We start from the raw sequence: 25,434 nt of genomic DNA on the forward strand, positions 1-25,434 counted from the left end.
GTGTATGTCAAAGGTCATTTGGTAACGTTTTAACCTAGCAGGCAGTTCAGTCGGGCTAACAGACAGAGGGCGCCCTGTATATTCAGATTGAGAAAGCGAGATGAGAAACGGCATAGTCTACTGTATTCTCCCACCACCATTCCGTGTAGGCTAAACAGCGTGTATTCAGGCAGTGGAGGGAAGCCGAAGGATCATCGGAGCTGTATGCTTAAAGGGTCGAAGCAGAGAGCAAGGATCTTTGCTGGCAGGCTCATAAATCATTTCTAACTTAGCATTGGCTACTGGCACAATTAATACGGGTCGACAACATTTCTGTGGACTTCAGCATACTTTGACTGAAGCCGAGGCCATTGCAAACAGCGCTTCCGAAAATTTTAGTTCTGTATTCCTCTCTTCGACCTCACGCTGTGCTGCTGTTGAACCCAGACCAGGTGAGTGTGGAGGTATCAGTGATTGGTTAATAGATTGCTGTATACATTGCTTTCATCGTTGGCGTTGGCTTTCGAAACTTCCGACCAATATCGACCTTTCTAAAATAAAACAATATACTTCGTGAGCACTGTTGTTTACAGGACCTGAAAGCAGTCCTTTTATGTTTTTAGACCTTGAAGAGGAGTGGTAGGCACCGAACTGAATATGAAAACCGAAATATTATTCTATGATGTTGCCATTTCAGGATCATGCTTAAGAATCATAATGACAAAATAATTGTCCTCCTCAGAAATCTAATTACAAGATCATCTGTAACGTAGCAGACTCTATTTCCCGTGAGTGTGTCAATCGGACTAAACCTGTTACATTAATATGTAATGTAAAATGTATGTATTGTATACCACTACTCACTGAATAATGTCCGTTGTTTTGATTGGTGAAGCCCAAACCGGCTCATCCTCTCTCCAACCAGCGTGACCTGCATCACCTGCAGTCTGATAGCAGGGTTGTTCAGTGGAGTTAGCGAGATGAATTAATTAATTTGCTAAGTCCTTTCTTCATTTTGTTTGCGTATGTGTTCAAGTAGGCTTAGCCTGACGAGGAAGAATTACCATTATTATGTCATTTCATTTAGTTATTGAACTACCATTATGGTAATGCATAAAAGTTAATTTGTCAACGGGTCTGACTTTTGCCCCTCTGTGTTATTATTCACAACACGTATGTGTAACTCTGTTAGGCACAGCACTGCGACCACATGGATTATTTCAGTTCAACAAGTTACTTAGTGAAAGATTTTTGAGAATCAGGCAATCAGCCATTGTTCTCATTATGTTGCTCAAATCTTTCTCTTTGATCGTCTTACCTTTTGAATTGGCTGGCCTCCACTGCTACGAGTTCAGGCTAAAACAAAAATACATTTCAAAGGTCATTTACTCTCTCCGGTAGATTTAAATGTGCATATGGAGTGAAATAGTGCAGATTTGGGTCTGGTAAATGAAAGGCACGAAGGAGTGTGACGTGAAAGGGGCCAGTTCCCATCTAATCATTCATTTGGATCGTTCAGTTCCCAGTGTATGGGATTAAACAAAGCAATAGACATGGGAGAAGGCGGACGACAGACGCTCCTTTTACTCTTCTGCCTCCAGCATCTGAGCCTCGTACCACCTGAGAGCGGTTCGGGCGATGACGTGCGTTTGGTCATGTTGCCTAGTTACAGTGTGTGGACCCTGGTGTGGGTTAATCTCGTGAGAGGGTGCCCCCCCCCCTGCCCTGCCTCTCAGTCCCCCCCCCTTTCTCAAATTCCATGCTTTTCCTCCAGGGAGCTTGGCTCTGCGTCACTACCCTGGTCACAAAGCCCCTTAGAGAATACTGCTAGTCGATACTGAAGTCGCCATCATCAAGTGGTTCATTGTTATGAGGGGGAAAATGTCAGTTTGCTTTTGTCTCTAATCAAAAATCCCTCATCATTCCCCTGAACAAAAAAAAGAAATCAGGATGTTATTATACAGCCGCTGGCCTTTACTCTATAGAAGTTTCTAGAGGGTTACTTGCTTTGTCAGAAAAGGAATGGGCTGCCCCTTACCACATGGGGATGGCAGAAGAATAGAACAAGACCAGTTCAACCATTTGCAGGTTGAAAATCCACATCTTTTTACCCTATAAACCCATACCACACAAACAAGGGTATATTTTTTTAAGGCAAATACTTCATTGGCACCTTTATAGACATGGCTCAATATGTACTATGTTCATGTTGGGCAGGCCTATGCTGTCATGTGCCTCTGAATTAGCACTTGGATTCCAGTGGCTTTTAATGTTTATGTATTTGTATTCATTTAATGATCTCCCTCATTTTCAGGCTGCGCTGAAAAGTGTTTGTTAGTCATTCCAACTGGTCATTTTTGGGGGATGGGTTCTTTGTACTCCTAGTTGTCTGGGAGAGTTTTAGCGTAGGGAAAACGAAGCTCTATTGGGCGGGGATGGAGCCATGACGTCAAGAAGCGTTGCCTGGACAACTGAGTAACATAGATGGAATTAAGCCTCCATGTCTCTCCTCATCTGTGTCATTGGGTTAGCAGGGCGGTGCCCTTTCACTCACAAAGTATTTCGTTCATGTGTTTGGTGTCGGTTAAAACACTCCCACCATCGGACTCTCTCCCCTGTGCAATGAGCAAACAAACAAACACACTTAAAATTGAGAGACTGGGTTCAGAAGTCGAGCTACTGTTTATTTTAGCGACACAATTTGAACACGCCACGGACTGAAGTCAGTAGCTGGTCTTTCTGACAATCACAGAGCTTTTTTCGTATGACTTTTGTTAAAAATTTTGAGGCCCTGGTCTCTATTATGTTTTGGGCACCCTAGTGAAAACCACCTGAAAATAGCTTTCTGCTCGGCTGTGAATGACATGGAACGGGACTATTCCACCAGGGGTGCTCGTGTGAGTGTGTGTTTGTGCGTGTGGGGGGTGGAGGGGGGTGGGGGTGGGGTGGGGGGTTAGTGAGGAGGAGGGGAGGGCTGGCGGGACAGCGGGAGGATGACAGGATGTTATTTTTGGAAGCCGGCGTTGGTGTGATGTTGGTGTATGTGTGTGTGTGTGTGTGTGTGCGTGTGTGCGTGGGTACCAGTTTTGTGTGAATTTTAATAGATTTTTAAATATTTTTTTGGGCCCGTGTCAATGAATGAAAATCGCTCCAGTTTTGACGCCTGCCTGCCTGTCTGTCTGTCTGGTGTGTCCGTCTGTCTAGCCTGTGTGATGAGCTGTGGTAGAACAGAACTGGGCCCTTGTGCTGCCTCAGCACCATCGGCCTCGTTTCCTTGTCAGGATGTCCTTATTGCCCAGTGTCACTATCCCTAGAAGCAGACATCCTGCTTAGCGCAGGTAAATCAAGGCTGTTCAGCGGCGCTAAAAGGTTGTTTTAGAATGCAGCTAATGGCTTTCGCTGACGCGCACCATTGGCTAGGTCACCTCTTCTCAGATGACGTCACAGGGCCTTGGGAAGGTGATAGGAGACTATTCACAGCCTTCTGCCATGCCCCGCCCCGCCCTTTCTCAGACCGTCTGTCGGGGTGTGGAGCCAGGGGAGGTCGACCTCTACGTGTGCTCAGCTGGCTGCCGTGTCTCCTAGGTGTGGCTCTTAAGTGCGTCCCACAGGGTGTTTTCGGGGACTGCGTCTCTTCGTCATGAAGCGCGGCGCCGTCAAATTCAATTGCCTGCTCCTTCCAGCCACGTTGTCTTCCTCCCGTGAGCCCTGGAGACCCGGGGCCACGCGGGAGTCGGACCTCCTGGATGTGGAATTAGTCAGGCGGACCGGCCAAGCTGCCGTGTAAAGAGAAACTTTACACCCCCGCCCGCCCCCCCCCCTGCCCCGCAAGCCCAACCAGAACCACCCCCCCCCCACCCACACACACACACACACACAACCACCCCATTACATTTACATTTAGTCATTTAGCAGACGCTCTTATCCAGAGCGACTTACAGTAAGTACAGGGACATTCCCCCGAGGCAAGTAGGGTGAAGTGCCTTGCCCAAGGACACAATGTCAGTTGGCATGACCGGGAATCGAACTGGCAACCTTCGGATTACTAGCCCGACTCCCTCACCGCTCAGCCAACTGACCCCATCCATTTGATTTGGGATTCCATTGTGTCAGAGATGAACTTTGGCCGCGATGACTGCGAAGAGCTGGCGAGAAAAGAAAAAAAAAGAAGCTTTGGATCAACAAGTGTTATGCAAGTCACTCCAACAGAAACTATGGCCACTGCCGCATATTATGGGATGCGTTCAAAGGAGAATTCGAGGAGGAGCGGTTTCATGGTTACAGTAGGAAGACAAGGCTACAACATCCACCATCAGAGCTGAACCCTGGACTGGACCTGTTGCTGGTCTATGGAAGAAGCCTAAGAGGTTGCATAGCAACTGCAAAGACACTGGGTGATGAAGCATTGGTTGGTTTCAGAATCGTAGGGAACGAACCAAATCCGTTGGTCTAAAAAACGTGCAGGCTTATTACCGTAGGTTATTCGTGTGTGAATGACGAAGGTAGCTGAGGCGCATGTGTTCCTGTGTTAACCTTCACATGGGTCGAATTGGGACAAGGACAGTCGTTCTGAATCTGTTGAGAGTCTTTGCGGCTTCGCTTTGTTTCATCGTCGTGGCAGTGCTGACATTCCATGGTTTCCATCTAACTGCACACGCACAATTCGAGCTGTTGTTGTCAGTAAACTTGACCTACAGAGGAGCTGGCTGTTTGTTCGCCACACGCACAATCATCCTTTATCTTGGTTCTGGTTGCTGTGGGGAAAAACTAAAACAAAACAAAAGCACGTTTACTTTGAGATATGTACCAGTAACATGAAAATACATACTTCCCCACGTGAAATATGTTTCTGTCCGTGCAGTGTACCGTTCGTTTTTGTCAGTTGTCGGTTAGCTGTTGGTTGATGTGATTAAATACACTGCACACATCATCATCTGAGTTTCTTATTTTGAAAACTTTTTGTTGGGATCTCTTTTTTGGGTGAGTGGGTGGGGCGGAAATGGGGGGGGGGGGGGGTGCTGAGATGATGACAAAAGTTTTCTGCATTGCAGGAACGTTGCATTGCACGTCCTTGACTTTGCAACGGGGTCTTTTTCAGATGGTTTCCGCCGGACTGGACTCTCTCTGGTCTCCATGATGACTTTCCTGACTGTTGCTTAGCAATCCAGCAGAAGCCACATATGGATCCAACCCCTTAAGGAAAATTGAAGGAGCTTGGTCCCACAGCAGCTCCATTTTATTTTACACCAAGTTTCCTCTCACTTTTATTATTATTATCAAGTCTGCATTTGAAGATATTCAGACAGGGACCGAAAACATAATTCTACTAGTGACAAAAATGCAATATGTAATGTGTGACTGTACGTTTTTTTGGGAGGTTGTGCCTGATGTCCTCAAGCATGAATGTTCATATAGACTGAGCAGTGATGTCATCATTTTTTGCCCTTTCTCTTTTGAGACAGTGCTAGAGTGCGTTGCCATGCTGTCAATCAGTTCTCTGCTTACATAAGTCACTATTTAGGTGCGTTGCTAGCCTGTTGCTTAGCAATCTCTGTACCCAGACAGTGGCCTACTGGGAAACCTTACACTGACATGGTCACTTTGCTAACGTGTTTGCGTATCATGAAGGCTTATATGTAAAACATATAAGCCTCACTCAAAGGGAACACACTGTTGTTCAGTCTGTAACCTCAAATTCAAACACATGTAGAGTACGTGTGCATGTGGCAGTATGTGTAATGTATCCTGAAATGTTACTGTGCCACAGGATGCTATTAAACAGCCGTGATATACTCCACTTAGGTCCATTAAGTTACGATCATTGGAGCTAATTCAAGTCTGATTGACTCTCTGTGTTATAGTACAGTGTCACAATACCTCAGGCAAACTCTACCCTTTAAAACATAAAGGGGAAATCAATATGTCCGAATTGTGTTTTGATCTGTTTGAGCAATGAGCCTGATCTTGTCGGCCAAAGTTGGTCACTGCTCTGCATAAGTGTGGTGGCCGACATAATTTTTCACAAGAAGATGTCACCAGGGATTCTTGTTCTTGTAGTTCTCTCATGCTATCTCTCATGCACATTCCAATATGTTCCCCCTGTGTGTGGTACTGACACTGTGTTGGGCACCAACACTAATGTTAGTTAAACCAGTATTGTTCTTTTGAGTGTTTTCGTCTCCTCAGTGTCTCACAGCACTGTTTTACCTTTGTCTTCTAGGTTGTTCCTTGGCATCCAGTGGAAGACCAGGGGAACATTTTGTAATCTCCTCAAAGACAGGTCAGTCTCTCGCAGTCCAGCAGGCCAAACCTCACTGGCCCTGGTCCAACCAGTGACCCTTTGTTATACCTGGGGGCTTTGTTGGTACTCTTCAGGTTACAAGCGGGATTTAATCAATGTAGACGTTGGTACATTATTCATCACATCCTAGGTGGAGTCTCTCCCCAAATCCATATGACTCTTGATGCCTGTGGGACAGTACTGCCCTCTAGTGGCAAAACTGGCCCTGGTGAACAATGTTTTGGATGGGATTTAAAGTTTTTGTTGAATATGTCTTAAATGTCAGATGTTCTTTTGAAAAATGTGTTTCAGTGTGAGATTGAATTATTAACTATAGAGAGTGACATATGTGGATACTAGAACTGTGAAAACTGTACAAAAATAAAATGCAAAAAAAGTCATCCACAGTTAATGCATGTAATTTAATTCACATATGTTAGATACATTCCAGAAAAATACATCAAATAGCATTTTATATGTGTTATATATCACAGCATTTTGCTGTTGTAAGTGCACAAGTAGTATGACTAAAATAAATATCCACAAGATGGCACTCTAAGGCAACATTTTTCATAGACTGAATCCTTGTCGGGGCCTTGTTCGAGTCACCATCATAAACAGAGAAATGTTTAAATGAGTTATTATTGTGATATGTGTCCACTTGTCATTCTGTAACACATCCCAGTGCTCTCGCAAACCATGCAATGCAAAGAACAGTTAGGGATGACGCTCTTTCAAGGGGTGTACATTAAATTTCATTTACATTTACTCATTTAGCACACGCTCTTATCCAGAGCGACTTACAGTAAGTACAGGGACATTCCCCCGAGGCAGGTAGGGTGAAGTGCCTTGCCCAAGGACAGCGTCATTTTGCGCGGCCGGGGAATCGAACCGGCAAACTTCTGATTAACAGCCCATTTCCCTAACCGCTCAGCCATCTGACCCCCCTATCGTACAATATGATCTCCCACAGAGTGTGTTTCAAACATCATCTTCTAAGCCTTGCTAAACCTTGCCACTTGGAATTAGGCCAAAGTTCAGGCGAAGCATGCACGTTTGGCATTCCGAGGCATGTCCTAAGGTAAACACTTGGATGTTCTTACATACAGTACAAAAGGTCAACCAGTTGGGGGGGGGGGGGGGGCACATGGGCATTGTGTGTTTGTCACCTGTAATTGCTCAACAGAAGTGAGAGTTACAGAGTGACGACCAAGAGGCCAGAGCAGGTGTTCAACAAAGACTCCTTCTTCGCGGCGGCGCAGGTGTGCTGCTGCAGCTCCGACTAGCCCCCCCACCCCACCCCTCTGCACACACACACACACACACGCTCGCTCAACTTATCCTGTCCCAGTGCGCAGCGCTGTCAGGTAAGCAGGCTCGTTCGTCGGCTCCAGAGGCTGAGGCAGAGACGCCAGCGCGCTAGCCGAGGCGTCTTGGGCTGGCTCCCGTTGTGGAGATACAGTTTCGTCCTTTTGTGGCGTAAGGGGGGGGGGGGGGGGGGGGGGGTCTGGAGGATGTGGTGTGCACATTACTGCATTGTTGTCCCACTCCAGAGGATCTGGCCCTCCCGGGGCATGTCTCAATCCTGTTTCTTAAGAACGCTGTTCATATATGGGCATTTCCTCCCGCAAGACGCGTTGGCTGGGTTCCGCTACGTCCGTTTCCTGTTCCTACGCGCGCCCCTCCCCCTTCCCCCTTCCCCCCCACACACACACACACACACACAGTCCTTCCTCCTCCTCCGTCACGCAGAGGCAGGGCAGCTTGAGTGGCAGGGCTGCAGGAAGTGATGTGGTCGCTCGTAGTCCTTTGATTGCCCGCTCTGATGTCTCAGAGGCAAGGCGGCGAAACTGCACCCCCGTGCGCTTTCTTTGGTTCAAAGGAACCCCAGGTTCTTCTTGTTACGCATCCGAGCCCAGTCACTCGCTACGCAGCGGCTATGAAACGACAAGTTCCAGGAAGAGTTGTTTTCCCTCTGAGCCTGAGAGGGACTGAGATATGTGTGTGTTCCACCCCCCCCCCCACCCCCCCCCCTTCTCTCTAAACTTCCCGCTTTTCACACGCAGGAGAGAGAGGGAACCTGTTTTCGATCTGTGAGAGACGCAGCCGAGTTGGAGTTCGAGCCAGCTCCCCCTTCCAGCCCCCCCAGCACCATTGCCCTTTGTTCCTCTGCAGAGAGGCCATGGGGGGGGGGGGGTGCCGCCTGCAGTGCCAGGTGGCCTACAGAGATACAAGGGCAACAGCGCCTGTTGAAACAGCTACAGTTTCTCTCCCTTCACACCTTCCCCTCTTAGCATTAACAATCAGCTTCCATGGAATGGGGGTGTGCAACCCGTCGCTTGTGAAACATTTCTTCACATTCCTGCGTTGGGACAGGTTGGTTTTCCTCCCTTGGAAACCTCTCAGCGACCTGCACAAGGAAAAACCCAGAGGTCCCCGGACATGGAGGACCGGAACTCGTTGTGTCGTGTGTCCTCGGGGTGATCTGAATGGCTGAGTCCGCTGACCTCTGCGCCGTCCCTTGATGTGTGCGGGTGCCCTCGTCGGAGATCGCGGGATCAGATGGCAACGTAGACTGCCGTGGCCTTGGCCGAACGGGGACGTTGTGGCCTCGTCTATCTGACACCACGGGTCACCGAGCCGTGCCTCGCAGACCAGACAACGGACGGTGGCCGTCACGTTCGACGTCGTCCGCGCCCAGGCCGACCGTCACCCCGTCCTCGACCTGTGTGTTTGCACTCCTCCTAGCCCGTCCCGGCTCCTCTCGTGTGCGTAAATGGCGGGCGGCTCTGCGAGTGAAAACGGCGGGGATTCATAAAAGATGCATACGGGGCGGCATTGCGAGTTGAAATTGCAGGACAACCTTTTGTTCGGTGCCTGGAACTATTGTAGTCGAGGGCTTTTGTCTGCAAATGTGGGCCCAATCCCACCATGGGAAGAGAAGGAAACCTTCTTTACCGGGAACACCGCAGGTGTTACCAACCTGAGATCAAGCTCCCGTTGTTGGTTTCTCGCTCCCATATCAACCCCCCGAGCACAATTGGGTCACAGCAGATAGAGTTTCCAACTCACTTTCCCACCATCCCTTTTGTGTCAGACGTCTTGACTGTGGCCAACTGCGCTAGTACTGACAGGCAGAACTGCAGCCTGTTTTGCATGAGGCGTTGTTTAATACTGCCGTGCATTAACATTGAGAAACACCTCGCCGTTAGCTACAGGGGCTGTTTGGAGGGCCTTAAGAATGATATGTGATAGGACTAATACGACTTAATGCTTAGGTCTGTTAGTGCGTGGTGAGTAAACATGTGCTGGCCGTTCTTTTCCTTCCCGCCCTGAAACCCCCCCCCCCCCCCCCCCCCCCCCGCCGGCACCAACACCCTGCAGGCTTCTCCGAGGAATGCAGAGTGTCACTGAACAAACAGGAGTGTCTGGCTGCAGAGGGGTGGAAGAGCAGTTGGGATATTGATGTGGCTCTGGAAGAAGAAGAAGAAGAAGAAGCCTTCCCTCACCCCGAATGCTTGACATTCCACAGCTGAGCTGCTTTTTCCTGTTGCCTATTGATTCCTTTCCAGTCGGTCGGAAACGCTTCTCCTCCTACCAGACAGGAGAAAAAGGAAATATTTGCATGTCCAGGAATAACGTTTATTTCAAATGGCGCCCCGGTGGTCTGCAGGCTCTGTAAAAATGGGCTTTTGACCAAAACAGGGTGGTGCCCAGCAAAGCAGACACGTTCGGCTGGAGTGGGGCTGCACTCCAAACAAACCGCGGTAACCGGTCCTTGCATACCTTCCCTATGAAATCTGCATTTAATGAATGCTTCCTTATCCCTAAGGAGTTAGAGCTCAACTCCAAAAACAACAACCTCACTCTCCCTCTCAGCACTGCTGTGTCCCCTTTAACTTTTCAGATAGCTTAGCAACTTCAGGTGTGAAAGGTTTATTTTGAACGTGTTTAACAACAACCAAAAATTGGACATGGGGAAAGAAAGAGCAAGGATTTTCACCGGGTTTGGTAACCATGGGTTGCCACGATTGACCTCTAGGTCATTGAGAGCATTGGTCCTGGCATATGAATGGGTCTTTTAAGGCATTTTGGTTCCGTCAGCAGGTTTCGACGCACAATCCCACCCTCACATTGTGGAGCTCAGTCCTCTTTTGTCAGGCTGTCGAACACGCACACATAACCCCCCCCCCCCCCCCCCGTGCTGTGGATGGTTTGGCTCGTGCCCGTCACATGCTGCTAAGGAAGTATTATGGAGGAAATGAACGGTTAAACAGAACTTCTACCTGACGTATTAAACAACACGCTCCCAGCCATGCAAATACGGTGGCAGAGTCACCGACCTCACCGCATGCAAGGCGGCGTGCGCGCGCGAGACGTGACGGGTGTGCCCCTGCAATCGGGTCTGCAACATTCCTTTCGCTGTAAACAAGCTGCCGTGCCTGTCTGAACTGCACTGACCTCCGCACGGGGCAGATGTGTGTGTGTGTGTGTGTGTGTGCGTGTGTGAGTCATGTGCTGTGCAGCTGAGGAACCGGAACGTTCTCGCCCTGAAAGAGGGCTGCCCTCGTGTCTTTTCGGGGGGTCGTCTGGCAGTAGATCAGACATGGGGCCGGACCAGACTTGCCTCGGGGACGGTTCGTGTCGTAGCCCATTAACTCTGGCACGGGCCTCGCCGCGTCTGGAGCCCAGACTGACTGAGGAGAAGGCCACATGCAGGACTCTAGCAGGTGTGCACGCTCTCGCACACCGGGCAGGAACAATATAGGGTACGTGCATGCGTGCATGCGCTCGCACACCGGGCAGGAACAATATAGGGTACGTGCATGCGTGCATGCGCTCGCACACCGGGCAGGAACAATATAGGGTACGTGCATGCGTGCATGCGCTCGCACACCGGGCAGGAACAATATAGGGTACGTGCATGCGTGCATGCGTGCATGCGCTCGCACAGACACACAGGTACATATTGTTCCTGTGCAGTTGTGCAGAGCGTGACTCCCAACGAAAACTCGGTGTGCTGGCTGAGCATCTGCTGTGTGTTTTGCCCCGTTAAGAGGGCTGGATTCGATTTTGTCGGGCCGGCCTCTCTAAGTTCAACCTTTTTATGCAGTTCCTAGATACTCGTGAATGGTTTGGAAAGGGCCGGTTGGAGGCACTGATGTACGTAGAGGACTCGTAACAAAACAAAAAGCGAGGCTATTGACCTCTGTCCTCCTAAATCAGACTTGAAGTGACACCCTCTCACGTCACAACAGTTACATTTAGCCATTTAGCAGACGCTTATCCAGAGCGACTTGGCGTTGGTGTGGGGGTGTGTGTGTGTGGGGTGGGGGTCTAAACTCATTACTAGAGGTGAGGAGAAGAATTGGGAGGTGTGTGTGTGTGTGTGGGGGGGTAATGGCTCTTCTTCCTCTATAATGGGGTTATTAACATATGCGCAACACAATTTAGAGGCTGTTTGCAACCTCCCTGGCGGTATCGGCTTCCTCTGGCCGTTCTCCAGCGAGGGAAGCTGCCGTCTAGGAGGGAGTCAGGGGAGACGATCACCTCCTGCTCCGATACCACGCACGCCCACGGGAGTGCCCAGAGAGAAACCGTACGGGATGTCGCGGAACGAGAGACTCCTGTTGGACTTGGTGGATTTCGATCGTCTGTGGCTTTCGCCGCGCATGAATCAGGAGAGGCCCCGCCCCTTGGCAAACGAGACACGATGGCACCGAGGCCACGTGAGACGGTGGACCAGGGTGACTCCCTGAGAGAGGAGCGTTGAGTCATGAACCGCATTCTCTCTCTCGCAAACGGTTTCCGCCTCTTCTGACCCTTGACCCCTGCTGCCTACCGCTCACGGGGCCGTTTCCTTCCCCAGCGCTCCATACCTTCAAAACGAAACGCAAACGCCGACCTTTGTTCAGTAAGGCTCCGCCGTTTCGTTTTCGTTTTCGCCAAGCCGAGGAACCTGTTCAAAGACGTGGGGGGGAGGCTGCGGCATGCACGCGTGCACAAAGTCCGGGTTGAGCATTAACAACAAGGCCCCGGAAGCTTCCACCGTGCATCGCACCTGAACAGGGATTGAGGAGAGCCGGGAAGCCCGACGCTGACTCTGCATGTTTGCCCTTTTTCCCCATTAGCCCCCATTAATGCTGAGCATGGGACTGGGCAGGGAGTAGGAAACACACACAAAAGATCTATTTTTCAATCTATTGCAGGCCTAATGAACCCCAAATGATCATTTTTGAGAACGGGTTCTCAGCAGGCATAGTTGGCATTGTTGCCCCAGCTGTCCATTCGGGCGTATGCAATGGATAGTCCTTATAAGGAATCGCAGAGAGGTGAGAGACGGGTCTAGGATGGGAGGAGTGGTTGTCATAGTCAGGTGGTTTCCAGGCAGGAAGATGTTGTACCGGCCTGTTCTCAGAAACCAAGCACTCTGTCCTCAGACCCCCTCCGACAGAGACAGCCTTCTGCTCTGCAGACTCTCTCTCCCCTCCCCCCCCCCCTCCTCTCCTCCCCCCCGCCCTACTCAGTATTCACAGCCACACACCGAGCACTGGGGCGTACCAAAGTTCACGATGGGGCACTTCTGTGAGGGAGGTAGATGAGCATTGCTGCCCGCCCCCCCCCCCCCCCCCACCGCCCCCCCTCCTCTGTTTTCTTGTCCTCCTATTTCCTCTCTGTGTGTCTGTTTGCCGTGATAAGCTGTCAGGTGGCAAACTTTCCCTGCTCTGTAGCTTGGTGATTTCACCCCAAGCCCCCCTCAACCCCCCCACCCCTACCCCCCCCCCCCCCCTCCTCACCCCCTTTCATGCCATGATTAGATCACACCCATTCCGGCGGTGTCACGTAATTCCCCCTGAAGACCGGGAAAGAATGTCGAAAGTGAGCTGTCGGAAAAAACGGTAACCGTCGTGTCTCTGTGGGTGTTTGCTCAACGTGGTTGCACGTGTTTGCACGTTGCAAAAATTGTCACTTTATGGCCCGATGTTGCTTGTACACTACGTGCATAGAATTACGTCTGTTTGTTCAATGACCAGCAGGTTTGCCGGCTGTATTTCTGCAAGATCTCACAATGAACAGCCTGTTGCCTGTTAAGCTGTCGCTGTATGAGTTTGTATTTGAACAGTATTGTGAAGTGCAATGATGCTGGGGAATGTTGAGGTAGTGCATTTACATGCAGTCATTTAGCGACGCTCTTATCCAGGGCGACTTGCAGCAAGTACAGAGACATTTTCCCGAGGCAAGTAGGGTGAAGTGCCTCGCCCAAGGACACGACGTCATTTTGCACGGCCGGGAATCGAACCGGCAACCTTCTGATCTATAGCCCGATTCCCTAACCGCTCAGCCATCTGACCCACCCTGTGCATGCTGCAACACAAGCAGACCTCTGTCCTCATGGCGGAGATCCGTTTGTACTTTGAGCTGCATGTTCCCTCTGACCACAAAAGGGAGGCCACCTGGAATGCACTTTTTATTGTTCAGGACACCAGGGTCTAAATACATATTGCCAAGCAAGTTCATTTTGTCCTAGAACAAGCTCAAAGACTTGGCCTGTAGAATGTGTGCTGCAGAAGCATGTGAAGTGTTTACGCCTGAGAGAATCCTCGAGAATCCATCTGCTTTGTATAAGGCTTGAACAGTTGTGTCGGGGTTTTAGAGCTATTAGTCTTGGACTGTGGAGTGGCTTATGTTATGAATGCACTGTACTGTGGCTAAACGCTACGATTTAGAAGCCGGTGGGGTCTTTAAGGCCATATACTGCAAAACTGCGACGTTTAGTTTCAGGGCTTGTCATATGACAGATAAGAGAAAGTACATTGAGGACCTCGACATGCGGGTTGTGTGCCGCAGATAAGCACGAGCACAATGTGTGCACACATTCCAAACTCTGCCCACATTCCACTGCAATACCCAAATGATGTGTCATTAGCAATGGCTCCACCTCAATCCGACAGGATCTCATCTCGGAATCAAAGTAAACCCGAAAGGGCTTCGCGTTCATGTTCTGGCTCGGTTGATGCGATGACATTTATGAAACGATAAAGAAAATGTGTTGATATGTGATGTACTAACAGTAGTTGCAGTTGCATCGCCCACGAGCACAGACCTCTCATGTGCATTTTGACACTGTTCTTTATAGTTCCGTAACTGTCATTCCATCATCCAAGCCGTTCAGTCAACGCTGACTTAACTAGCAAGGAATGTGTCTTGGAAACTGGGTGAAAGGGGCTCAGTGCCTTTGACCGAGAAGAGATAACAGTTTGTACATGTGACCAAGGTTTGGAGGAAAACAGCCAACATGGAAAGGAATGCATGGATGCTGCGCGTGGTGTTTTAGACAAATCTTTTTGTTGTTGTTACATTTACATTACATTTACATTTAGTCATTTAGAAGACGCTCTTATCCAGAGCGACTTACAGTAAGTACAGGGACATTCTCCCCGCAAGTAGGGTGAAGTGCCTTGCCCAAGGACACAACGTCATTTGGCACAGCCGGGGAATCGAGCTGGCAACCTTCAGATTACTAGCCCGCTTCCCTAACCGCTCAGCCACCTGACTCCCTGTTGTTACCTGAAAGCCTTATGTTCACATGCATTTAAGTACGTCTGCCATGAATGCTCATGCCACAATGCTGAATGAATTCCTTTTTTCGTTTTCTCCTCAGTGAGAATTCAGTGCTCAGCGAAGTGACAGAGACATAGGACGTAAAGCCTTGAGAAGGAGGGGTGGGGGGGTGGGGGGGTGGGGGTGCAGAATAAAAGTTACATTATCGCAACAGTAGGTGCTTTGGGTGGACGGAGAGAGGAACCAGGAGTGTGTGAGAATGAGTGCTTGTGGGTTTGCCGAATTCCTCTCCAGTGAGCAGAGTCGTTACCCTCTGTCTAGACAAAGGCGAGTCGTCTGGGAGACCCAGGCATTCTAACTGCACAGAAACCCAGAACTGCCCCGGGCACCAGGAAGTTTGGTTTTGGGAAAAGGGGAAAGTTTTCTTCTTCTTTCTTTCTTTCCTTTCTCTCTCTCCTCAGCCCTCTCTTTGCTGGGGAATGAAGCAAATGCAGTCAAGGGCTGCAAGCCAGTGCTGTTGTGCAGGCCAGTTCTGTTTTTGGGAGAGTTTTCCTCTCTTGATAGGGTAAGAACAGGCAGTGCCTTTGAGCTTCTCTGTGATATCAGCTGTGTGAGAATCACAAGAAACAGAAAGTGCAGGAGCTAGCCTGAGGGGGAAACTCGAGCATAATCAGTAACTGCCCTGCTGTGCTCACCATGATAATTTTTTGGGGGGGGGCTTCCAGGAGATGAACAATAAGCTAAGAACTAACAACATGCAACAATGGGCACCCGGGGCATCCATAAACGACCACACGGTCGGTCACCACTCCAGCCTGGAAGAAGACAGGAAGAAGACAAACGGGGGCCTTTGACGATTTCAAAGCCAAGCTATCTAGATGTTCTTGACAAAATGACTAACTCAAAATAAAGCTTCTCTTTGTAACTGCACAAAAGGTGAGCTCTCTGTACCATACACCCACCCCCCCGACACCTTAACCTGCCCGCCTTGAAACGTCGAAAAAGGAAGGGGAGGGTGAGTAGGGGTTGGCGAAACTAAAGGGGAGACAAGCTGACGGAGCCGCTCGCGACGACTATTTCTTTTGTCCTGCCCCGCAGTGCGCGCCCGTAGATAAGACACGCCGAGATAGACAGGGCGTCGAGACCGACGCCTGCATTTCTGTCTGTCAGCTAACGTGGCCTGACCGAGAACGTATTAACTGTTACGTTCAACCGTGTCCTGAGGGCTTCTCTGGGAGTGAAGTACACAGAGAAATGTATGTTTTCCTTTCTTCCCCCACCTGTTCTTTTTTTTGTTCAAGGCCTCCACTGATGACAGCTTGAATGTTGCTCTGTGTTTGCGAAGTGTAGTGGTTCCGTTACGGCAGACTGCGAGGAGACACGTGTATTGGTTGTTCCCTCACCGCCGTCCTCACCCCACCTGCTAAGCTCAGGGGTTTCTGGTTAGGAAAGGTGCGCTGATTCCATTCTTTCACTCTCCTTAATGCCTTAAAAAAACAAAACAAAAAAATCTTCTCTTTTGTTGACGGAGACAGAAAGCTTTTTTAATGGGCCTGGCACGAGTTGCGTGCGAACCCCGTTTCGTGACGCGGCTTCAAAAGCAAGCGGTCCGCGCGCAACAGGTTTGCATGACGCCTCCCCCCCCTTCCCACCTCCTCCGCGCGTGTGTGTGTGTATTAATATAAACAGATGGCGGGACGCGTCATTGATGTTGCATCTGGCAGTCCAGACTGCTGCCTTTACATACTACTGTAGCGCTCTCTCTCTCTCTCCCCCCCCCTTTTGCTTTGCTCTTCATCTCCCTCCCTCTCTTCTCTCTCTCACGCTGGCCTTTACCTGGCCCCCCGCTGGAATGTGTCTTCTAGGATGTTCTCGGTCAGCCCCCCTTTTACGACAAAGGTCGCTCAATTCATAGTCTCTGGAAGCCAATGAAAGGAGGATTAAGGTATGATGCGCCACAAATACAGCAACAAGTAGCGCAAAGCCTTTTTCCCGGGCGCACATTTGCCCGGCCTTTTATGGCCTGCCTGACAGATTCATCGGCAGACACTTCAAAGTGGACCCGTAATCCTTCGCTTTCTTGCTCACCTCGCCGCGTGGGGGGGGGGGGCAAATCAAAGGCGTCACGGCGCCCGAACGGCTTTGATCCTTCGGTCGCCCCCCGGAACCGGCCGCGGTCTCGCGCCTGTGGGCGGCCCGTCGGAGCTTTTACAGTCGCTCGCGGGAGAGGAGGAGAAACCTGTTTGTTTGCACGTGGGCCCAGGCGGGGAAGACGAGAGAGAGAGACAGGCCTATTGTCCTGAGCGCGACCCTCTGCCCACACACAAGGTGCTGCTCGCTCCTTCACACGACAGGACCATCCATGAGAAAACTCCCTCTTACTCTACCGACAGGACTTACTGCCTTGTGACTCATTGGCTAGGAACCCTTCTAGCCTGTTGAGTCAACAGTGTCAACAAAACACCCTCAGCGCACTACTTTGAATCTCTGCCGACTTCACATCTGAAGCCCTCAGATGGTTTAGAGCCGCACGCAACGACGTGATAAATCTGTCGTCGGGCCCGAGTGATGGAACTGCGTCGCGCCTCGCTTCAGTGTCGTTGCTGCCGCATTGGTCACGGAGATTGTCTGTCTCCTACAATTAGCAGCCTAGTATGTCATGCGTGTTTGTATCTTAACAGGTGGGCGTTGTTGTTTTTTTGTTTTTTTTTAACAGGCCTGTCTGTTTCCCCTGCACGCCTGGCTGGTCTGTGGATCTCATTTGGACCGTCTGGCTCCTAGATAACATCAGGCCGTCTGAGATTAGCAGTCATGAGGGTGCAGTTAAACTTGTCTAAGCTCCCGTTGTCAGCCGGCGCTGTGCACAGAGGCCACGGAGGAGCGTGGGGCATGCCGCGCCGCTGATAGCGTGTGTGTACCGTTGCCATGGTGCTTCGGCCTCCCCGAGCCTGTGAGCTTATTGTTCTGCCAGGCCTATTTCCTGGGCCAGAAGTGGGAGCCGGGCCAGCTCGTTGCTAAGCATTTTAGATGTGCCGGGGGGCCTGATAACGGAGATGCCTCTCCTGTCGTGGTGACTGGACGGCTGATAAGACCCTGTTCTCGCGGCCCTCCCAGGTCACTCTTTAAACAGCCATCCCGCAATTAGCCGACACGGCATCTGTTTAACTCTGCCGTTCCGATGGTTCTTTGAACGTCGACACTTTTGGTCGTTCCTTCCTGTTCGTCGATGTTGTTCATTGCATTACGAATGTACAGTGCTTGGAAGACTTAGCCTCGGGGTCCATGCACGGGGTTAAGTGCGCGAGCGACAACTGTCTGTCGTGTTGAGCTCATTAGGAATGAAAAGGATGCGTCGGCGATAGTTTCGTCCTTGCGGTGCAAGCCAGCCTGTCGTGACCTTTTAAACCTGCTTCTGTGGGCGCCCTCTGGAAAGCCCACCTGTGCACACAGGCAAGCCACATGAAAGCAGCGGCTTCTCCGGCGAACGAACACGAGCAGCCTTAGCATCAATGGGTTTAGTGTGCTACGCGCCGGCGTGGCGCGGCTGATAGTAAACACTTTGACGTCAGGTTCAGAGAGGAGGCGGACTGGGACTGGACTGCACTTCCAGCTTCCACGGGCATTCCTTCAGATGTGTTTTCCTGGACGAGACAGCCCAAGCGAGGGGTGGTCCTCTTGTTATTTGTTTTGCAGAGGGGAACATCTGACAGGCCGTCCTCGGGGCCCCACTGGCCGATTGGCCCCGCGGCGGAGCTTTCCCGCCGCGTTTTATGGGCGGAACTTCAAAGGCCAGGGATCTCATTGGATCAGAGGGCAACAGGTGAGAGCCAATCAGCGCATCCTGTGCCACGATTTATTTGCACAGCTGGGCTCCTCTGCCAGGCAGTCCACTGGGTACACAATGACCTTCTGCACCGCCGTGCTACGGTGGTCCAGGACACCCTGCCCTTTCCGACAGTCTGACTGTACACCTAGATAAACGTACCGCCCCAGGTCAGACCGCATAATAGTAACATGCTCTGATCGTCACCCAAACAGTTTGAATTTCAAACGTCTTTATTTGGTTTCCCCCTTCCCTTCCCCGTTTCAAACCCCTCCTCCGAGTCCAACTGGCTCGTGAATGCAAGCTTCGTCTCCAGAGTGTGAAGGGGGTCAGAGGAAGGTCAGCCTGCTTCAATCAAGCTCCCACTGAAAACAAAAAAAGAAGGAAAAAGCTACGACAAGAGCCAAGACAAAGGCCCTGTTGTTGCAAAGTTATTTGCCCGACGCACCTCCAGTTCCTCCTGTGCGCCTGCAACCTCCGCTACTGGCGTCACCTCCCGTCTGTGCAGACGGCGTGACGCTGGCTGGCTGCGGCGCGCCGCTGACTCAGACCGGGGGTGTTACGCTGCTTTTCCCGTGTCCACCCTAGTCTGGTCAGCGCAGCGGTCGGGCTGCTGAGAAGCTCTCGGCCGCCGATGCGCAGGCAATACTCCCACGGGGCACACAGGAATACTCTGGAGTGTGCACACGCACCGCACATCCAGGGACGTTTGAGTCAAACGTGTCCTTTTCTGACTCAAACGTGCACTTTGCACTGTTTTGTCTAGCGTGGCTTTGTAAGGGACGGCAGTGTAACCGAGCGCAGTTTTCCGTGAATCCTTTTAGATTGGACTCCCCCCACCCCCCCTCCACACACACACAGTTTTGGTTCCCCTGTGAAGTCGGACAAGGGCGCGGGCTTGTGGTGCCGACTGTTTATCTCAGGAACCATTAATCATTTCGGTAGCAACGCTTTGTGTTTCTGTCTGCTTTTGGTGCACGCTGCTCTTCCTCTAAAGGTCTATTTTTAGACCGGACCATATTTAATCATTTATACTTCAGAGAGAAGCTGGGGATACTGCTTCCTGTGGAGGGAAGGGGAGGGCGGAGGGGCGAGAGCGGGTGGGTTGATTAGAGAGATGTATGGGCTCCGCTTCGTGCTGTAGCTCTTTCTACGTGCAAAGGCGCCCCTCCCTTTTTCCCTTTCAGCAGAGCCTCCTCTTCCATGGAATCACAGACTTCATGACTTCTAGCGAAGAATTGACATTGTTTTCCATGCTCACCCCTGTGCGACTGTGTGGCAGACACGTGCCAGGCCTGTGTGTGCAGGATTTCGATCTTAACTGCTCCGTGGCTTTGTGGAATGTTTTTGCCAACACATAAACCCGAGCCAATGCACTGCCTTTCCGTTTCAGCGATGTCGACAACACCTAGGTCCCTTTAAATGATTCGTCAGAGACCAGGCCACAGCCTCTTGTCCTAATTTGACTTTGCAGGGAATACATATTTGCATTTACAGTGGAGAGAAACTGAGCTAGCCCCTAAGGCCAGAAAGGATTCCAGGCCTCTGACGGGACAGGTTCCAGACCGAGAGAGAAACCTGGCAGACCTGTTGCTTTGCTCGGAGCCATGGAGGCCGCTCCAGACTCCCTGTTACAACATATAATGTCCAGTACGACCTACAAGGCCTTCCTTTTACGGAAATGTGTATTGAGCCATTTTCTCTGTGCGTACGTCGCAGCAAGGAAGGCTTGCCTCAACTGTCACTTTTGGGAAGTTGCGTTGCGACTTACGAGTAGCAGCTGTTGGTGCGTTTGTTTGTTTGGCAGCCTGTCAGTGCTCACTCCGAGAATCTCTTGTGTAAGTCTCGGGTGTATGTCTTACCGGAAGATGGATGCAAACTCGAACACATCTACATACTTCATCATGTGTATTTTTTCATAGAAGCATACATTTCAAGTTTGTTGCGGTTTCTGCTGTTTTTCAGATTGAGCACTTTCCCGTCAATCTAAGACTCAACCACTAAACTGTGAAAGGTATGATCAAAACGCTGAACAAACATGCATCATTTGACACAAGCATACGTGAAGGTATATTTACTGTACATGAAAGTGGATTTTTTCTTTTTTATGTCTGTTTTGCACAGGTGCGTGTAATGTCATCGAAAATGCAAAGCTCCAATAACATTACCCAAGCTAAGAGAACAGTCCAGCAGCTTAGAATAGAGGCCAGTATCGAGAGGATAAAGGTGAGCTTGGCGCTCAACACTCATTGTTTACAGAAAGCCAACTGTTCAAATCGTAACGTCACAATGTCTCCTTTCTGTTTGTCTTCATGTTCAACCAACCACATGTTGTTACTTTGTTTGCCTTTCTCGTAGGTATCCAAGGCTTCGGCAGAGCTGATGCACTACTGCACGGAGCACGCCAAATACGACCCCTTGCTCATGGGAATCCCAGCTTCAGAAAACCCTTTCAAGGATAAGAAGCCCTGCGCTATATTGTAGTGGGACACCTGAACCCTGTTGGTGGTGTGTATGTGTGTGTGTGTGTGTGTGTGTGTGTGTGTGTGTGTTTTGGGGGGGTTGACACTTCCCTCTAGAGATACCTGAGAGCTAAACACTACTTGCCTTAGCACTGGCCTCTCTCCTTTTCTAAGCCCCCATAGTTCCCCAAACGTGTACCGTCGGATGAGTAACGCGCGTCGACCTTTCAACGCAGATATGAGTCAAACCAACGAGCACCAGGAACAGGCCTGGGAAGAGAAAAAAAAACAAACAGCCGGTTGTGGCCCAGAAACAAAGCTCCAGTTCAAACGCTCATGAAAGAAAGCCTATATGATGAAGCCTCTGCAGAAACTGCTTTTCTTTGTGATTGGGATCTGGGGGGTGGTCATGACCTGCATCTTCAGCTGCAGAGACTTGCGCCCGAACAGGGAGTTCCCAACTCGGTTGTAATGATCAGAGCCAGCGTAGAACTCCCCTCCACACCGTTGAAGCACCACATTACTTTAGTCTTTGAGCTCCCCAGTTTCTGATTGCATCAGTGCCTTCCCACCTTGGCTTTGGGAAACAATTCATCTAGTTCCTCGGCTGCTGATAAGAGTCGTAAAACACCCACCATGTAAATTAGCAAGGAGACAGGACTATCCTGCCGGTGATGGCTTTAACAACTGCTCATCTCAAAGGAAGCGGGAGGGTCAGGTTAAAGTTCACTTGATTGACATAATATGACTCGGATGTTTTAGGTACACGATGAAAACTCAAGCCACTCTCATCCACGGCTCCACCTAATACAAGCTTTTTGAGGGTCGCCTTATAGTACTGTAGCATTGCTAATGCGAGCAGAGTTCCGGAAACCATCAGCTGTTTATTTCACTGAGATATGATTTCAAACCAATTGGCCTTAAATTCGAATACAGTTCACGTGAGGATATGTTCATTTGATACGTTTACAAAGTCTTGACTACTACTGCTAGCAGCAACCGCAAAAGCCTTTACTTTTTTTTAATTTAAAGTTCATTTTTTATTGTCATTCCAACCGTGAACACAGAACCAACACAGTGCATTTTATGAATGACATTTTAGGTTTTCTGTTTGTTCAGACAACATAGAAAACTCAAGGCCAAACAGGTGTGCTAGACAACGTATAGGCTGTTTCCAAACCATGTGGACATTGTCTCAACCCTCCCATCTTCTTCATTGATATTGGAAGCCGCTACAATCCGCTATACGACGCTATTGTGAAATCTAGATTTCCAATGCCTTAGATAAATGCTCCGTGTGACTTGAATAGTTGTCTAATTTATATTTGTGGTAGAAGGATCAATCTGTAATGTTTCAGATCATTGTACATTGATGTGTGACCCTTTAAACAAAGGTATACTGTATGTCTCATGTTAGTAAGGAACGTGTCGACGTTGTCACTGAAAAGGGGCAGTTTATGCCATCGCGTGCATTTTACCAGCATTAAACAAAACCTAGTTCCTTTCTGATTGTATTTCATTGCCAGTGCATTTACAGTGTTTCTCTCTAAAAGGTGTATTCTCCTCTCAGAGACATGACCTCAGATCTGACCATCTGGGATCTGTGACCATGTCATGACTGTTATGAACTTGTTTGTTTAAACATTTCCTGTTTACAAAGATCGACTTTTTTTCTCAGCTCTCAGAATTGCCATTTTTGCTGTTTAATCATTGTGTGTGTGTGTGTCCGTGAGTGTATGCGTCTTGCCTCGCGGCCAGTCTGCATGCAGGCAACAGGTGCCTGTGTTCTGCTACGCACATGCCTAACAGAAGGAACTAATCAGTCCCGTTTAATAAACCAGGGCCTTAATGAAGTATTCCTGCTTGAACATCTCACCGCTACATGTTAGTCATACTCCTCAAGTGTGGTACTGTGAACCAACGAGTTCTGCTTCAGCGTGTCTTGAGTCCAGAGATGGTGTTTAACTGGTCATTTCAGGGTGTGAGTGGCAGCCAATTCCAAACACTACCTCTGAGATGATTAAGACTTTACTTTCATACTGCCTGACTTATGACTGGAGTCGTAGTATTGATGAAGGTTTCCCAAATACTATTTGGAAGTTTGGAAGTAACTTTGAAGGCATGCATCCCAAAAATTGGAAATGGCTGTTGTTGGAGACATTCACTTTATCTGATCCTTAATCAAATTCTGGATTAAAGACTCACCGCTAAATATTCCTCTAGGTATTTAACCTTTTAATTAATACATGATTAGATAATTGATATCTGTAATTGCACATTTTTCTTTTCCACCTTTCCATTTTCTTTTCAGGAAAACATGCTATTGTCCTGTGAGGCTATGACACAAGATGTATGTACTACTTTACCGCTTAGTCTTTGGCACTATATGTGGATAACTTTCTTACTTCAAACAATACCAATTTCACTCCCAATTTGTCTTGTGTTTTTTTAGATGTCAATAAATGTAAGGTATACACACAGTGTCAATGATTGTGGAGTGGGTTATTACATGTATTGTCCTAGAATTCTACAGCATTTACAGAGGCACCCTTTGTGCCTCTTTAAATGATCAAGTTTCTGTGTCAACTACACAAATCTCAAAACCATCAAGGCAAAACGCCATAAGTATGTGACAACCAGCACAAGCATCAATTGTTTACCATTCATTTCTACTTTCATTTCTGTCTTTATCTTTCAATGCCCCCAATTGAAAACAGGGCTCTTATGCAACAATCCCTGTGTTTCAAAACAGCTTTTCACTCTCACTTAAGGTGTCGTGTTACCAGTGCTGCTCAGAACCAGGTCAGGGCATATTTGTTGGCCCACATTGATAAAATCACCCCTCTGTGACCAGGTGATGGATGAGGCCAGCATTGTGGCAAAGTCACTGACGATGATTGTGTTACCTGTCAGCTTGGCAGAGCAGCCTTCTGAGTTGGAGTAGTCAGTGTGGGAACCTAGCCCCTAATCAGTATTGTCAAGTCAGTTGGGATGAAAGGAAACTTGAATGGATCCCCATTCACGGGATCATATCATATACTGTATGATAATACTAGATCATTATTATTTCTCTCGCCAGAAAAAACGAATAAAACTATTATGTCCTACTAATTCGGTCAGATTCCTATCTATTCTATCTATCTGTGGATATCAGAGGATTCTTCTGTTCACAGCGCATGCTGGCTCGTCCCTCATATAGGCTAAATTATATCCTGGTGTTTACTTACAACCCCAGCCCATGCCTTCTACTGGAAATGTCTTTGCACATTACTAAGGACTTTTCTGTGTGCTGACCTTCCCCGCTACACTAAAGATAAGCTTGGCCTTTATGAGGGCCATTCTCACGGCTCTCCATAACCAGTGCACGACTGCACATCCAGGAAGTCCAGGAAATTCCCCCGCTGCACCCTGTCCATTCCTCACAGACGGCACCAGCTTGCAGCCCCATCTACCCTCTCCTCCAGCAGCTCGTTGATCCTATGCTGTCCGATGCTGTCGTCTTTGAGCTAGCCACAGTCCCTCTAGCCTCATGCCGTTCCTTTTTTTCCGTTGCTAACAGAGCTATGCTGACATCAGTGCTGCTCTTTTTGTGTTGCAGCTACTCAATAGGAGCTTCTTTTTCTTTTTTTTTTATCACTAGAGCGTCACTGGGTGAGCTGCAAGTCCATTCACTGGACTATTTTTAGCAATGAGCTCAGCACAGCCTGAAAGGCCTTGACTCACACACATTCTCTAAAGAGCCACTCTTCGCAAGGCTTTGTCCCCCGCCGTCCGTAGTTCTAGCGTCCTCTTAGTGTGCGACGGTTCAGAAATGAACCTTTTCTTTCATCTCAGCGTATTATTAACACTGCCAGTGGTATATTTATCTCCCCACTTTTGTTTTGGAACGGGGATCTAGGGTGAAGGGCCCTGTCACACTGAGTGCACTGCTGGCCGCAGGAAACAAAGTGGGGGTTCTTGTTCTCGCTTCCCACGCAGCACATAGTCTATTCTTAGGGATGTGCTGTAGAGGGCATGCCAACTGATGTCTCTGCAATTTGTCTATGTGGCATCGTATGCAATGGCTTCATTTACTGAAGTTCCCTACTAGAATCTTTGCACAAGATGTACTCCCCGGTTGAGCAGGTATTGCATGCGAATTGTTTAAGCTACTTTAGCACATTAGCACAGTTCTTTTGGAAATGTCCTGAATGGTCTGTCTGCCCACATCCAGAAAGATCTGTATGACTAAGAGGAGGGGAAACATAACAGTGCATTAAAGAGAAGTTTCTTCCTTGTCCCACCCATCTAGTAGCCAACAGTTGCATCGTACCTCAAACCAGAAAGTA

At 49.2% G+C, this 25,434-nt stretch overlaps 1 protein-coding gene across 1 annotated transcript; it reads left to right on the forward strand.

Annotated features, from left to right (window-relative positions):
- Positions 1-162: 162 nt before the first annotated feature.
- On the forward strand, positions 163-23,579 carry gng12b (guanine nucleotide binding protein (G protein), gamma 12b). Its single transcript, XM_067230419.1, has 5 exons — positions 163-431; positions 6,200-6,259; positions 20,610-20,658; positions 20,769-20,870; positions 21,003-23,579. The coding sequence occupies exons 4-5, from the start codon at positions 20,778-20,780 to the stop codon at positions 21,126-21,128; spliced, it is 219 nt and encodes a 72-aa protein (XP_067086520.1). The 5' UTR covers positions 163-431; positions 6,200-6,259; positions 20,610-20,658; positions 20,769-20,777; the 3' UTR covers positions 21,129-23,579.
- Positions 23,580-25,434: the final 1,855 nt, after the last annotated feature.

This window comes from Osmerus mordax, chromosome 27 (assembly GCF_038355195.1).
Source record: "Osmerus mordax isolate fOsmMor3 chromosome 27, fOsmMor3.pri, whole genome shotgun sequence".
Lineage (NCBI taxonomy): Eukaryota > Metazoa > Chordata > Actinopteri > Osmeriformes > Osmeridae > Osmerus > Osmerus mordax.